The following is a 17,439-nucleotide window of genomic DNA, read 5'->3' as shown; positions in this document are numbered from 1 at the left end:
AGAAAAGCGAGGGCTCCCTAGCCCAGAGACACTGTTTGTAAGGAGGGGAGACGATGTGAAGCGAAGTCAAAACGACCGTTCACAGAAAAGCGAGGGCTCCCTAGCCCAGAGACACTGTTTGTAAGGAGGGGAGACGATGTGAAGCGAAGTCAAAACGACCGTTCACAGAAAAGCGAGGGCTCCCTAGCCCAGAGACACTGTTTGTAAGGAGGGGAGACGATGTGAAGCGAAGTCAAAACGACCGTTCACAGAAAAGCGAGGGCTCCCTAGCCCAGAGACACTGTTTGTAAGGAGGGGAGACGATGTGAAGCGAAGTCAAAACGACCGTTCACAGAAAAGCGAGGGCTCCCTAGCCCAGAGACACTGTTTGTAAGGAGGGGAGACGATGTGAAGCGAAGTCAAAACGACCGTTCACAGAAAAGCGAGGGCTCCCTAGCCCAGAGACACTGTTTGTAAGGAGGGGAGACGATGTGAAGCGAAGTCAAAACGACCGTTCACAGAAAAGCGAGGGCTCCCTAGCCCAGAGACACTGTTTGTAAGGAGGGGAGACGATGTGAAGCGAAGTCAAAACGACCGTTCACAGAAAAGCGAGGGCTCCCTAGCCCAAAGACACTGTTTGTAAGGAGGAGAGACTGGATGTGAAGCGCAGTCAAAAAGACCGTTCACAGAACTGCAAGCTAACTAGCACGACATCGGCTAACAAGCCAGTGCTAACACCCATGAGCTGGCCGTAGCCAGACGGAAGCTAACTAGCACGACATCGGCTAACAAGCCAGTGCTAACACCCATGAGCTGGCCGTAGCCAGACGGAAGCTAACTAGCTCAACATCGGCTAACAAGCCAGTGCTAACACCCATGAGCTGGCCGTAGCCAGACGGAAGCTAACTAGCTCGCCATCCGCCAACAAGCCAGGAGTGAACTGAATGCTAACTGGATGGCTACCTAGCCCGAGGCTACGTGACACGAAGCCAGACGGAAGCTAACTAGCTCACCATCGGCTAACAAACCAGTGCTAACATGATGTCTCACAATCATTCCCACATCATAGAGGAGGAATCACCCTCGGATGAGGGATTGGGAGTGTCCATACCCGACCTGGGTCTAGACTACCTAGGTGAACGGGAGGAACACCCAGAGTCCCCTGAAACGTTTGCGGGAAGTGAGGAATTCACAGAACCAAGCAAATCACAATATCCAGAGCTGCCGGCTGTACAGCAAGCAGTAATTGGCACAGGAGAGAAACCTTACTGCTGTGACCAGTGTGGGAAGACCTTCAAGACGAAGGCAGAACTTAAACAACACCACACGGTACACACAGAAGAGAAACCTTACTGCTGTGACCAGTGTGGAAAGAGCTTCAAGGCGAAGCGTTACCTTAAACTACACCACGTGGTACACACAGGAGAGAGACCTTACTGCTGTGACCAGTGTGGGAAGACCTTCAAGACGAAGAGGGAGCGTAAAGGTCACCACATGGTACACACAGGAGAGAAACCTTACTGCTGTGACCAGTGTGGAAAGAGCTTCAAGACGAAGCGTCACCTTAAACGACACCACGTGGTACACACGGGAGAGAAACCTTACTGCTGTGACCAGTGTGAAAAGACCTTCAAAACGAAGGAGAATCTTAGAAGTCACCACATGGTACACACAGGAGAGAGACCTTACTGCTGTGACCAGTGTGACATTAGCTTCAAGAGAAAGGCAGATCTTGAACGACACCACGTGGTACACACAGAAGAGAGACCTTACTGCTGTGACCAGTGTGGGAAGACCTTCAAGACGAAGGCAGAACCTAAACAACACCACATGGTACACACAGGAGAGAAACCTCACTGTTGTGCCCAGTGTAAGAAGACCTTCAAGACGAAGGGAGAGCTTAAACGACACCACTTGGTACACACAGGAGAGAAACCTTACTGGTGTGCCCAGTGTGGAAAGGCCTTCAAGACGAAGGGAGAGCTTAAAAATCACTGTACGGTACACACACGAGAGAGACCCTACAGCTGTGGCCAGTGTGAAAGGAGCTTCAAGACGAAGACTCACCTTAAACATCACCACCTAATACACACAGAAGGGAAACCTTACTGCTGTGACCAGTGTGAAAAGACCTTCAAAACGAAGGGGGATCTTAAAAGTCACCACGTGGTACACACAGGAGAGAGACCTTACTGCTGTAACCAGTGTGACATTAGCTTCAAGAGAAAGACGGATCTTAAACGTCACCACATGGTACACACAGGAGAGAGACCTTACTGTTGTGACCAGTGTGACATGAGCTTCAAGACGAAGACACATCTTAAAATACACCACATGGTACACACAGAAGAGAAACCTTACTGCTGTGCCCAGTGTGGAAAGACCTTCAAAACAAAGGGGGAGCGTGAAAGTCACCACGTGGTACACACAGGAGAGAGACCTTACTGCTGTAACCAGTGTGACATTAGCTTCAAGAGAAAGGCAGATCTTGAACGACACCACGTGGTACACACAGAAGAGAAACCTTACTGCTGTGACCAGTGTGGGAAGACCTTCAAGACGAAGGGAGAGCTTAAAATTCACCACACGGTACACACAGAAGAGAAACCTTACTGCTGTGACCAGTGTGGAAAGAGCTTCAAGGCGAAGCGTAACCTTACACTACACCACATGGTACACACACGAGAGAAACCATACTACTGTGACCAGTGTTACATGAGCTTCCGGAACCTGCAAGGGCTTAAGAGACACAGACGGCGGAGGCAGCCATGCAAGGTGCCAACCTGCTTAACGGGGGCAGTAAGGGGTGATGTGTCTCGCTCAAGAACACTGCAACGCACTATCAAAGACGAGTGTGGAAATGGAAAAAACCAAGAAGACGATGTAGTCATTCTTCCTCTTTATGAGGCGCCAGGCTCCACCTCAAAACGAGTATCTCCCTCCACTGACATAGAGGCGTTCAACTCTCTAGACGAGTACCTAAAGGCCAAAAACATCAATTATGAGCACTGTTCCATTTTCTATGGCTCAGAAGAGGAGGATGGCGACATTCAGATCAAGGATCAGAACCCGAGGCCACAGATGACACCCTTAGGTGAAACTGAGTCTGAGCCTGAACAAGATGGGGAACTAAATACCTCTGAAACTGAACACAGTTCTGATTACTCAACATATTGAGTAATAGCTCAAGAGAAGCTAGCACAAGGAGACGCTAGCTCACCAAAGGGGCTTCAATGGCCCAAATGATGGAAAGAGAAGTAAGGACCCCCGGAGTCAGCGGACGACGCAGCGAATGGCAAGAAGGAATATACTGACTCAGGTCAGAAATCGGAAATGGAGGAAGACCGGGATAGGTCAAGCTACAGAGCATCCTCAGGGTCCTCATCTAGACCTCCCAGACCTCCCAGACCTCCCAGACCTCCTAGACCTCCCAGACCGGACAGAGAGACATCGGCCTGGACCCAGGTTACAGGGCGACGAGAGCCCTGAATGGACCTGAAAGAGAGAAAAGAAATGAGTCCTCTGTGGACTGTATCTGTGATGTCCTGCGAGGCCTACGGACAGGGTCACACGACCAGGCCAACCACACTTCAATAGAGGACTGCTGCTACAATTCTCGGGAACCCGTGGGGGTCGCCCGAGAAGTGACAAATCAACCTACCTCAAACTATGGGAGAGATCCAAGAGGTCAGAGGGGGTGACCCCAAGATGACCAAGATGACCAAGATGACCAAGATGACGAAGACGACAACAACCTGGGTGCATCGGCCGGGAACAACAGATGCAAGTCTTCCCACCGGATACCAAGCAACAATGTGACCCCTATCCTGTCGAGCCGTCCAGCCAGGGAACAACAGATGCAAAGTCTTCCCGCCGGCTACCAGGGTAACAAGGTACCAAGATGGCAGAGGGGGTGTGGAGAGTCACAGCCACGTGACCCCACAATCGCCATCTCGTCCCCCAGTACAGACGCTATTAAGACAATGGAAAATGACCGCCCAGAATGACAGAGTGGGTGTGAAGTGCCACAGAACAAGTGACACTTTTTGACAATGACATCCTGAGTCGTTCCAATATAGCCTTATATACCTATTTTTCACATGTAATTATATGCTTCATTATTCAATTGATGATGGACAATGATCTCCCAGAATGACAGAGTGGGTGTGAAGTGCCACAGAACAAGTGACACTTTTGGACAATGACATCCTGGGTCGTTCCTATATGACCAGTATAAATCTTTAAACTAAACTCTGGAAAGATAGCTCTATGATGGCTCTACTTATAAAAAATGGAACTGAGCCTTTAAATGTCTCCATAGAAGGGGCCGGTGTCTGTGAAAAGGGAGTGAACCTGCGGAATGTGAGGCCATGGAGAAGAGAGGGGCCACTATAGCCGTATAAACAATTTTTCACATGTAATAATTATGGAAACATATATATACTGTTGGTATAAAGGTATATATATATAATGCTATATTAATTATATGTTTCATAATTCTCTGCTTAAAAAGAATGATATGCTTGGCGATGATACCTACAGAAGGTATCATAACCCTTGCCTGTCCTGCCTGCATTCTCTTACTGTTCTGCCTGTTCTGTACTGTTCTGCCTGTTTCTCTTACTGTTAGAGTGAGTCAGAACGAAAGAGGCCCCATGCAGTAAGGGAGTGACCGGCTGGAATGCAAGGCCAAGAAGAGGGAGCTCTAGTCAGAGGGGCATTGTATTCTTATGAATTACTTGATTTGATATGTAACTGCAAAGTAACAAATAACTGAAGGAGGGATATGACACGTACTGTACAATGATTGGAGCTATGTACTGATGATGGCGTGACGTGACGGACCTTATAAAAAGGGCCAACTGGCGAGAGCACAGGCAGATTTTTACACTGAGCTGGAGAGATAGAAAGAAGTTGCTTGCGGGCACAAGCCGTGCCAGATCAGACTTTTTGGGGAGAGAAGAAGAATGGTGCTTGACACTGGGCACAAGCCGTGCATGATGAGATGTTCTGTTTTCTGCTTATTTTAAACTGAATTGGAAATTTTCCACTTCAGTCTCTTCTTGTAACTAGCTTTTTCTAATTAAAATTACCTCTTTATAAACATCCTTTGTATCCTTTCTTCTGACCAGACGACCGGGTAAGCATGAAGTGTGTTTTGTCTTGTAACTTCACCCTATTGCGTTTTGATTAATGATAAAAACTTTAGAAGTGGGGCTTTATCCATACGGAGGCCTAAAGAGAAATATGTCAACCACGCGGTCCAGTAATGTGCCTCTTTTTATGATGTAAAAAACCTCCTGAGTAAGGCTTTAGCCAGACGGAGTATTAATGATGTAAAAACTTTAGAAGTGGGGCTTTATCCATACGGAGGCCTAAAGAGAAATATGTCAACCACGCGGTAGAAGGAGACATATGATTATGCATTAAGGCAAAATAGAATAAGTGGCTTTATCCCTAGCTGAGGCCTAAAGAGAAATATGTCAACCACGCGGTAGAAGGAGACATATGATTATGCATTAAGGCAAAATAGAATAAGTGGCTTTATCCCTAGCTCAGGCCTAAAGAGAGAAATATATATCAAGTAATGCCATATAGTGATAATACGTGTACTGTATAATGGGATTATCAAGTAAAGCCATATAGTGATAATACGTGTACTGTATCATGGGATTATCAAGTAAAGCCATATAGTGATAATACGTGTACTGTATAATGGGATTATCAAGTAAAGCCATATAGTGATAATACGTGTACTGTATCATGGGATTATCAAGTAAAGCCATATAGTGATAATACGTGTACTGTATAATGGGATTATCAAGTAAAGCCATATAGTGATAATACGTGTACTGTATAATGGGATTGTCAAGTAAAGCCATACAGTGATAATACGTGTAAGTGGCTTTATCCCTAGCTATAATGGGATTATCAAGTAAAGCCATACAGTGATAATACGTGTACTGTATAATGGGATTATCAAGTAAAGCCATACAATGATAATACGTGTAACGGATAAGGGAAATGGACCTCATCTGAATAAAGAGAGTCCTTCCCAGTGCAAATAAAATAAAAGATTCCGCAACTTCAATCACTCGACCTAAGGTCGATGACTGACGGGGGTCGGAACGGTGCATTCGCTATCTCTTGTCGGTCAGTGGTAACAACAACATTTTGTAGACTCATTTGGTTCTGCATGTCAACCACCTCGCAGGACGCTGTTTGATGTCAAGATGAGCAGACCAATGAGTTATGAAGTTATCGATCTGACCTAAGACCTAGCGTGGGCATTCAACACTACGTTAACAAAACATACCTGGTGATCAACTACAGTTTGCTGTAAACATTACGATATGTGTGTAGTGTTATGATAACGACGGCAGCAGCGGGAGCCGGGAGGACGGCTGCAGCAGTGGATTTGCGAATAGCATGCAGCTGCAGAGCCGCAGAGCCAGGGGCTCTTTCAGGTCTGATCACAGGCCCGTCAAACAGCGCCCCCCCACCCTTGCGCCGTTCTGACCCCCATCGTCTCTAAGCATTTTGTGTGTCAATTTGTTGACACATGTGTCAATTTGTTGACACAATTGTCAATTCTTAAAGCTGAGGATGAGTGGCACCTTTGTCTCAATTCTTATTCAATTCAATTCGCTCTGCGGCTCTGCAGCTACATATGCTTCTAGCAAAATCCAGCCCCGCTGTTTGCAATGGGAGCAGGAGTCTCGACTCGGGACTTATTTTATTTGGAATATAATGACTTTATACGCAAAAGTAGCCTAGTTTTAAGTTAAAATATTATAAATCTACATGCCTTGAGGATGTCATTCTTTATATAGCCTGCCTATCGGGCAAAAAAAATTATTCTAACAGAAACACTGATACCGTGATATATACCGTTACCGTCTATGCTTCAAATTATACCGTGATATACATTTTAGACCATACCGTCCACCCCTACCCTGAAGACTCTAGCAGGAGCACTCATTCAAGGGTACTATGACTATGCTTGCACCTCATGGTACCAAAGCACCTCAAAGGCACTAAAAAACAAAACAAATTACAAACATCTCAAAACAAGCTAGTCAGACTACTGCTTGACCTGACTCCTAGAACCCACCTCACCCCTGCCCACTTTGACAACCTAGGATGGCTTAGAGTAGACGACAGAGTACAGCAACTTGCAATGGGCCTGGTCTACAAGATACACTACGCGACCAAGGTACCCATGTACATGTCAAAATACTTCCCAAAGGTCAGTGAATACCACGATCACAACACCAGAGGGAGCTCCACAAATCATGTAAAACCCAGATTCGGCTCAAACAAGGGACTAAACACGTTTCGCAAGTATGCCACATCAATGTGGAACGCCCTACCCAAAGCTGTAAAGGAATGTGAATCACTACCCACTTTCAAAAACACTCTCAAAAAACACCTACGTGAGACTGCAATTCGAAACTGGCCCCTACAAATGTCCTAACCTAGTTGTACAGTAAATGACCAAGTAAGGCTTTGTCAGTATTCCAATGTACAGTGTAAAATGTAAAGTGTCCCCTACCCAACCCCCCCCCCCCCCCCCCCCCACCTCCAATGGACAGCTCTCACCCAACCCACCCAACCCCACCCCACCCACCCAACCTCCTCCAATGTAGTTTCTACGCCAAATGTATATACACTCTTTTTCTGGACACTTTTGTATCACAAACAGTACTGTATTTGCAAATCTGATATGTCATAAATGTATAGATGTAGCAGTACTGTCTATCTGTATGTCATGTATGTCATATATGTTATGATGAATTGAAAATGGGGGACCCTGATGTAAACAAGACGAAAGTCTTTCTCTGGTCTGCATCCCCTTAACAATTGTATGTATTGAGCTGTACTGTACTGTACCCATTCTGCAATCTGTTAATAAACTTTTCAATCAATCAATAGTCTGTACGTCAAGGTACCACTTAATTGTATCTACTATCAAGTATAAGTACTTTGTTAGGATTATTTAGAGATCATTGCTGTAAGCTAGATCTCTCTATGTTGCAACATGTCATTTTGTCAGTAAACTCTAGCCTTAACACATTGGACGCCAACAACGTCATAATTCGTTATTGCCCGCCATGCGTTGAACGCCAACAACGTTGTTGGGATCAATATTAAAGGGGAACTATCTTATAAATGGCCTTTTTGAGTGTTTAGCATTGTTTCCTAGCTATGTGAACTTATATTAATATGATCTATGTCTCAAAATTCTCATATTGGCGCATTCGTCCAATTCTCCTCTCACAATATTCACCCTCACTGAACTGAGTCATTTGAAAATGTGCCTATATGTGATGTCATAAAGACACCGCTGCATGTTAATGTCCAGGCGAAGACGACGCTGCGCAGTGGTTTAGGAGCCCAGGCTCAAAACAGCTCGAGATCTTGAGGTAGAAAAATGCTGTTTTTGAGGACTTGATTAGAAATACAAAACAATGAATAAAAAAAATATATATATTACAGAGGTGTTCCATAGACTCACAGGAATTGTGTAAAAGTGCCCAAATAGTGAAAGAAATAGTAAAATAGTTCCCCTTTAAATTTTTTCGCCATGGCATTCATAATTCATCCAGCCTCCCTGCGGGACTGCAGCTGCACCCTGTCTGATATTGCAACGCCTCAATACCGCCGCCTGGTGGATGATCAGGCGAGTTACACTCCACGCCAAACCGGAAGTGGCGCTGGTGCATCGAGGAAATCCCTCCGGCAGTAATATCTTGTTACGTGGGTTTAGACAAACACTCGAGTGCATCAGATCGCTTTCGAAGCGCAATAATCTATATGATTTAGGCGTTTATTGCGTCATACAAACGGGAAATGGATCTAGCAGATCGACGTCAAATAATTGGAATATTTTTCCTCCAGTCTCATCGGCAAACGGTAAGAGGAATATAACGTTATTTTCAGCCCGATTGTTTATTCATTTCACGGCAATCCATCTGAACAATGTATCAACCCATACTAAATAAAGCCGTTACTGACGATCAAGGAATTATAAATGACCCCCCCCCCCCTTTCCTTCACGCATGATGAAGCATAATGCATACCGATCATATACATTTGAATTTCTTAATATAGCGTGTATAGGAATGAAACTCCAATCGGTAATCTATCATATGCTTCAGGGCCTATGACTCGGATTTTTGGAATTACAGCAGAAAACCTTAAAAACATACTTATATTCTCGACGGTATTAACACAACAATGTATGAATGAAAAAATATAACGTTCCCACATCCGGAACGATAGATACCCGATGTTGAATGGGCCATAGTAATATCGATATAGCTATAATATTTAAAAAGTTATAGCCCTGCAAAGAAGGTAAACATCTCCATAGGCTTACAGCGGTGGCAGATTGGACCCAATGATGGGTACAATGCACGGCGCCCAATGTGTTAATCAAAGACTCTGTTGTCCGCTTCCGTGAAGAATCTGGTTGAATTATTCTCCATCAGCGTACTTTGAGGAGGTGTGATCCCACTGGTGAAATACTTACATACAGACATATGTATACACTTCTGGTATGTACAGTATATATATATATACACACACACACAATTTCTCAATTCCATTATGATGCATTGCAGCTGGATGGCTTCTCTCTTGTTCAGCCCAATGTATTTTTCCATGAAAAAGTTAAATAGTGCACGTTTATGCACCATTCCAATTACAATCTGATCACCTGGGACACGTGTTATGTATGTTAATGTAAAGGGGAGCGTCATTTGGACGTGACTGGTTTTACAAGGGGAACCAGGAGGCCAATGTTCTATCCTCTTGGTCCCTGCATAGTACTAGTCCCGTCCGAATAAGGGTTTGGGGGAAACTTTTACGACAAAAACAGAAACTATTTCACCGCAATGTGCCAGACGGAGAAAAAGGAGGAAAAAAAACACAACTGAGTGTAATTGAAAATGGAGGTGTTCCGTTTTATAGTTTTTTGTTACCGTGATGGTCTTGATGCGACCGCTGCCTCTGGTACAGGTCCAGCCGGAGCGGTTGAACAGGAGGCCGCACACCTCACCCTCCAGACAGGGAGACATCTCACACCACTGGCGACTCCGCACAATCCGAGCTGGGTGGGGGAGGTCAGAGAGAGAGAGAGAGAGAGAGAGAGAGAGAGAGAGAGAGAGAGAGAGAGAGAGAGAGCAACATGAGAAAATGAGAGAGTGAAGCAAATAACAGAAGTGGTAGAACAGAGAATAAGGAAGAAATAACTAGGAATAAGAGGGTGGGAAGGAGAGATAACAAGGTATGAGATGGGGATGAAGAGAGAGCTCAGTTTGAGAGAGAGAGAGAGAGAGAGAGAGAGAGAGAGAGAGAGAGAGAGAGAGAGAGAGAGAGAAGAGAGAAAGAGAGAGAGAGAGGGAGAGAGAGAGGAAGAAGCTTGCCGCTTTCATACATCTTTCTGCATTCAGACATGAAGCTCTTATCATATTGTCCATCAAGCTTTAAATATGACTTGATGGAGAGATAACAAAATCAACCGATGCCATGCAACAGAGAGCCCCATCTGCCCCCTATATAAACCACCCTCGGAAGCCAGCCTCTTTGATGTGGGAGAGCCAGAGTAGAGCCATATGAAATCCGCGTTCACGGAATCGCGGACGGAATCACGGAATTGACCAATAAAAATGGAATCAACTGCAAAACGTGGAATATTGCAGAATTTAGCCTAATCTCGACTGAATTTCCGTTTTTGGGTGGAATGTTTGTTGCAAAGCAAACATGACCGGGGAGGCGGGGACCACTGCGTGTTACACACAACATAGTGGTGTCTGCCGTCCCGCTGCTTCTGTGAGGATTCGCCTGTTCCCTGGACCTTTTTTTCCCTTCCCTCACCTCACCAGCCCCCACCCTTGTGAGAACTTTTGCCTGCCTCCTACTCTTCACCAGCCCCCACCCTTGGACATTCTGTTCCTCTACCCTCACGCACCTGTTGGGAGTTTGCAATCTGCTGGAGAGTACTTAGGTTGCAGACTCCCCTCCAGTCCTTGTCGGGTCGTTCTGTGTTCTGGACTCTGTATCTGTATCTGTGTTCAGTGTTCATGGAGTTCTGGACGTTACCATTCTGTACGTCACCATAACCTGCCGCGTCTCCGGCGTGAGACGACGGCCCAGCCATCACCACCTGTCGCCGTTTGCCTGGAGTGGGACACCGTCTTCGCTCTCTAATTCTCTACGGGAGGTTTTCCAGTGTTCCCACTCCAGACGTCAAGGCGGCTCGTCATCGCTCCCGATTCCACGGGAGGAAGGCGTCTCTTCGTGATCCTCGTTCCTGGGGTGAGGCTCGTCGTCGCTCCCTAGTATTCCACGGGAGGACGGCGTGTTCCCATCCCGGTCCCCTGGGACCCCCTTTGTTCTGCGCTGCCCGTCTGCAGCATCCGAAGAGGAGGAGGAGGATCTCCGTGCCAGGCCCCGCTGTCGGGCCCCTGTTCCCGTGCCAGGCCCCCGCCGTCGGGCCCAGTTCCCGTGCCAGGCCTCCGCCGTCGGGCCCCTGTCCCCGTGCCAGGCCTCCGCCGTCGGAACCCTGTCCTCATCCCTGTAAGCAGCTCTGGCCCTCGCCCTGTCCAAGGCCTTAACCCTGTTCTCTGTCCCTGTCTCCAGCCCGCCTCTCCGGGCCTCTGTCCCTGTCCCCCTCTCCAGTGCCCCTGTTCCTGGCCCTGACACTTAGCCCTGGTCCTTAGCCCTGGCCCTTAGCCTTAGTCCCTTAGCCTGTTCGCCTCTTAAAGGCACAGTGCCGCAATTTCCAGATTTCCTTGACTCTAGTGTTTTTGTGTTTTCCCTTAAAGGGACTGTGCCGCTTTTTGTTCTATAATAAATATTTGCCCTGTTTTGGCTTACTCTCATACCTGTCTTGTGTTGTGCGATTGGGGTCGGTTACAAACCATAACAGTACGACCTGACCCGTCGACGACCCCAGCCAGCACAGACAGTGTATGTGAGTTAGCCCCTGTTAGTTCCCTCTAGTTCCCTCTAACCCACTCTAGCCCCCTCTAGTTCCCCTGTTGGTTCCCCTGTTAGTTCCCCTGTTGACTCCCCTGTTAGCTCCCCTGTTAGCCTCGTTAGCTACCCTGTTCCCCACAGCTAGGACTGTCCTTCCAGCTAGCTTGTTCTCCTTTGCTAGTCCAGCCCTGTCTGCTAGCCTAGCTCCGGCAGCTAGCGCAGCCTCTATGCTAATGTAGCAGTACAGCTAGCATAGGCCCTGTAGCTAGCAATGCTCTGGCAGCTACCCAGTCCCTCTGCTAGCCCCACTTTAGGTGTAGCTTCCCCTGCTAGCATGGCCCAGTTTTTTTTTGTTTGTTGCTTTGTCATGTCCCCTGCCCCGCTGTCTGATTTTTTGGGTCGCCCGGTGGCTCCCGTGGAGGGGGAGGTACTGTGAGGATTCGCCTGTCCCTGGACCTTTTTCCTGTGTTTTCCCTGTCTACTCTCCTCAACAGCCCCCACCCTTGCGATGATTTACTCTCCTCTACTCTTCACCAGCCCCCACCCTTGGACATCCTTGATCCTCTACCTTCACGCACCTGTTGGGAGTTTGCAATCACCTCGGGAGAGTACATAGGTTGCAGACTCCCCTCCAGTCCTTGTCGGGTCGTTCTGTGTTCTGGACTCTGTATCTGTGTTCATTGTTCATGGAGTTCTGGACGTTACCATTCTGTACGTCACCATCACCTGCCGCGTCTCCGGCGTGAGACGACGGCCCAGCCGTCACCACCTGTCGCCGTTTGCCTGGAGTGGGACACCGTCTTCGCTCTCTAATTCTCTACGGGAGGTTTTCCAGTGTTCCCACTCCAGACGTCAAGGCGGCTCGTCATCGCTCCCGATTCCACGGGAGGAAGGCGTCTCTTCGTGATCCTCGTTCCTGGGGTGAGGCTCGTCGTCGCTCCCTAGTATTCCACGGGAGGACGGCGTGTGCCCATCCCGTTCCCCTTGGACCCAGGCTCGTCGTCGCTCCCTAGTATTCCACGGGAGGACGGCGTGTGCCCATCCCGTTCCCCTTGGACCCAGGCTCGTCGTCGCTCCCTAGTATTCGATGGGAGGATGGCGTGTTCCCATCCCGGTCCCTGGGACCCCCTTTGTTCTGCGCTGCCCGTCTGCAGCATCCGAAGAGGAGGAGGAGTGTCCCCGTGCCAGGCCTCCGCCGTCGGGCCCCTGTTCCCGTGCCAGGCCTCCGCCGTCGGGCCCCTGTCCCCGTGCCAGGCCTCCACCGTCGGAACCCTGTCCTCATCCCTGTAAGCAGCTCTGGCCCTTGCCCTGTCCAAGGCCTTACCCTGTTCTCTGTCCCTGTCTCCAGTAGGGGTGGGAATCACCAGTTTCATCATGAATGAATGAATGAATGAAACTTTATTTAACAGATTGCAGAATGGGTACAATACAGTACGGCTCAATACATACAATTGTTAAGGGGATGCAGACCTGAGAAAGACGTTTGTCTTGTTTCCATCAGGGTCCCCCATTTTCAATTCATATAGATATGATAGATTCATCATGATACGATACGATATCGATTCTTTGGACAACGATACGATATTTGCCGATATCACAAAGTCTCTCACGATACAATACGATTAGATTAGATTCAGGTGCCTGCAATCGATATGAGATGATATCATATGCCCATTTAACACAATCAGTAACATTTAGATCAACTAAAAAAAGGTAACGAAAATATCATTTGACATTTGTATTTTTGAGCTCTTCCAGACATTTAAAGGAAAATCAATCTATTGTTTTTAATACAAATAGACCTCCTGTTCACTGTAAAGTGCCACGTTTTGATATATTGAGCTTTAAACTTTAAGCTCCATTTTTTGGAACTCAAAACTCACAACCTAAAACCCCTCCCTACCTCCCTCTCCCAAACCGTTCCTACAACAATTTGTTGATGTTGCATGATCATGTATAGGATAGGCCTACATTTATTATGTATTATATTGTTTATGTTTAAATAACATTTAAACATCAAACTCCTCTGATCTCATCTGGTCTTTCCAAAGACGCGCGCACACACACACAGAAAGGGAGAATGCTATGCTGTAACGTCTACACACACGGAGCTACTGCTGTTGTTCTTGGGAGGATATGAGACTCGCCACAGGATTTTCAAAATAAGAGTATCGATATGAATCGATCTTATTACATTGCATCGATCCGATTCGATCGTTGATAATTACATCGATGTATCGATCTGGATCGATGTATCGTCCCACCCCTAGTCTCCAGCCCGCCTCTCCGGGCCTCTGTCCCTGTCCCCCTCTCCAGTGCCCTGGTCCTGGCCCTGACACTTAGCCCTGGTCCTTAGCCCTGCCCCTTAGCCTTAGTCCCTTAGCCTGTTCGCCTCTTAAAGGCACAGTGCCGCATTTTCCATATTTCCTTGACTCTAGTGTTTTTGTGTTTTCCCTTAAAGGGACTGTGCCGCTTTTTGTTCTATAATAAATATTTGCCCTGTTTTGGCTTACTCTCATACCTGTCTTGTGTTGTGCGATTGGGGTCGGTTACAAACCATAACAGCTTCAGTGTTAATGTCGTCAAGAAGCTAAGAAATTCCGCAATAAGCCCTAAATTCAGCGCAGAGCAGTATCCTAATGACTTTTATGCCTCCGGCGATAAGGTGTTTGCCAATTCTGTCAACGTACCGCGGACTGGACCCGCAAAAACACGTGCGACACTATTGTGATTAAATAGCTATGTAACGTTACAGTACATAGGACTATAGATGGAAATGATAGCTTCTTGCTAAATCTAGTGCACCCATCTATTTGTTTAATGCAAACGATTGTCATTACACACTGTCCTTTATAAACGAAATAAACTTAAATAGCTATGTAACGCTACAGTACATGGGACTATAGATGGAAATGAGATGGAAATGATAACTTCTAGCTAAATCTAGTGCACCCATCTATTTGTTTAATGCAAACTATTGTCATTACAATTAACATTTTTTTATTAAATGGACTGTTATATCTTATTCAATTGTGGACATTTATTCATTCCCACTTATTAAACACTATTTTTATTTTTTATCTTTTTTACCCTCCTTTTTCCTCCGATTTTCTCCCATCCCAATGTTAGTCGTTATGCCAATTCCCAATCCCCTTCCTGGTCGCTGCGCACTTACCCCCCACAGTCGGTCTGGGAGAGTGGAGGCTATCACGTGCTTCCTCCAACACACGTCTAGCCAATCAACCGCTTCTTTTCACCTGGCAGCGCGGACTCTCACTGAGAGAGTGTAACATGTGGAAGGATCACACTACCCCCTTAGATCCTATCCGCGCTGAGCAGGCGCCCCGACCGAACTGTAGGAGTCGCTGTTTACAACGACCCGGACCCACCCCGCCAGCTTTCCCACCCTCTAATACAGCCAATTGTATTAGTGTGAACGGCCAGCCAAGCTGGTGAATTAGACACTATTTCTGATGGTAAAATTAGCATAAAAAGCTAAACACAGAATTCTGAAATATTAAAACGGAAAAAACTGAATTGGTAAAAAATTCAATGGAATTGGAAAATAATATAAACGGATTTGTGAAGGAGAGAGAGAACAGGTAGGGCTGGGCGATATGGCCTAAAAATTTAATCTAGGAGAGGGGGATGAAGAAAGAGCAAAGTGAGAGAGAGCAAACAGAGAGAGAGAGAGAAAGACAGAGACAGAGAGAGACAGACAGAGGGATATAACAAAATCAACCGATGCGATGCAACAGAGAGAGAGGGAGGGAGGAGAGAGAGAGTGTAAAAATGAGAGTGAAGCAAATTAACAGAAGTGGTAGAACAGAGAAAGAGGGATAAATAACAAGAGGATGTGAAGGAGAGAGAGAACAAGGTTGGAGAGGGGGATGAAGAGAGCAAAGTTAGAGAGAGCAAAACAGAGAGAGAGAGACAGACAGAGGGATATAACAAAATCAACCGATGCGATGCAACAGAGAGGGAGGGGGAGAGAGAGAGAGAGAGAGAGAGAGAGAGAGAGAGGAGAGAGAGAGAGAGAGAGAGAGGGGGCAGAGAGGGAGGGAGACAGTAAGAGAGATAAAGATGGAGCGACAGGGGAAATAGGGAAATTAACAGGGTTAATGAGAGAGAGAGAAAGACAGAGTTAGAGGAGAGGGAGGCAATCAAAGCCTGATCGACTAGCTTCGATCTTATGAAAGTCATTTGTCTAGCGGCCCTAGACATCCAGCGGCGAGGCAGGCGGCTCAGCCTCACTCTCGCTTCTCACTCTCTCTCTCCCTCAGTAATCTCTCCACGGCATGACATTGAATTAGCATGCAGCCTGTAGCCTAGCACTGATAAGCACTGATTGTTCTTTACACGGCGTGCTAAAGCAACACTCAGAAGGTTAGCGCTTCTCAGAGGCCAGGACGGTCTCTTGTCTTTTCCCCACAATCCCTGGGGGGCAGGGAGAGTGGGCCAAAGTAGCACAACCATCAAATTGAAAGAGAGTTCAGTTCGTGAAATGTCCGCAGGAGAGCAGACAGTGCGGGAGTGAGTGTGAGAGAGAGAGAGAGAGAGAGAGAGACTAGCAGAGAGAGAGAGAGACTTGCAGAGAGAGAGACTAGCGAGAGAGAGCGCGAGAGACTAGCAGAGAGAGCGAGAATAAAGAGGTGTATGTGGACCTCTGTGGCGTAAGCCTGGACGCAGCCTTGTTAACTGTGGGGTTGTTTGAAATTGGCCCTCAGAGCCGAACCCCCCGCTGCGGCTGGTGCCGCTGCCCTATAAAGATCTGTCGTCTCGTGGGATTTATCGACCCTTATAAACTAACACACACACACACACATGTACGTGAGCCCCTGTGGAAGCACGGTTAGCACGCACACATTCACAGCTCTGTAGATATAAGCCGTTCTCTCTCAGGCGACTGCAGGGTTTTGTAGATTGAAAGGAAAGCAAGTGTTTCATCCTCGCGGACTGTAGTAAGGAAGCCCGGTTTAACGTGTACAGCTACAACCCCCCCCCCCCCCCCCCCCCCCCCACATCGGCTGCTCACGTGACACGTAAACAATATATTCAATCCCCACAACTACGGTATATTTCCTGGTAACACGGTCATTTATGCTTGGCCCTTTCTATTGATTTGTTGATGAACAGAGAGGGGGGGGGGGGGGGGGCACACACACACAGCGACCCTGTTCCTGACACAGCAACGCACGGGCGGTGGATTTCATTTTCACAGCGATCCGTCAGGCGCAACAAAGCGTAGATTTATCAGTCAGCCAATGTAGTTTTGAGTACATACAGGGCAGGGAAAACTCAATTTCCAGGGCAGGAATAATAGCTGAGCTGGGCAGAGCGGCGGGAGTGCTGACTTGAGCTGGCAGAGCGGCGGGAGTGCTGACTAACGGCAGAGTGCATCAGCCGACCCACACAGACTGTCGAAGCCCTGCTAAAATAATAAATGCATTTTTCCAGCCGCTCGCCTGTATCTAG

General features: G+C 47.2%; 1 protein-coding gene across 1 annotated transcript in view; it reads right to left on the bottom strand.

Annotated features, from left to right (window-relative positions):
* tafa5l (TAFA chemokine like family member 5, like) overlaps positions 1-17,439 on the bottom strand; it is a 138,950-nt gene that overhangs the window by 62,583 nt on the left and 58,928 nt on the right. Inside the window, exon 3 of the mRNA XM_084332884.1 lies at positions 9,966-10,093. Within this exon, the coding sequence (XP_084189010.1) occupies positions 9,966-10,093 (128 nt within the window). The remainder of the gene's footprint in view (positions 1-9,965; positions 10,094-17,439) is intronic.

The sequence above is a fragment of the Notolepis coatsorum genome (genome assembly GCF_963971535.1).
Source record: "Notolepis coatsorum genome assembly, chromosome: 17".
Classification (NCBI taxonomy): Eukaryota; Metazoa; Chordata; class Actinopteri; order Aulopiformes; family Paralepididae; genus Notolepis; species Notolepis coatsorum.
Note: the sequence above shows the minus strand (reverse complement) of the source record. Positions and strands in the feature narration are given on the sequence as shown.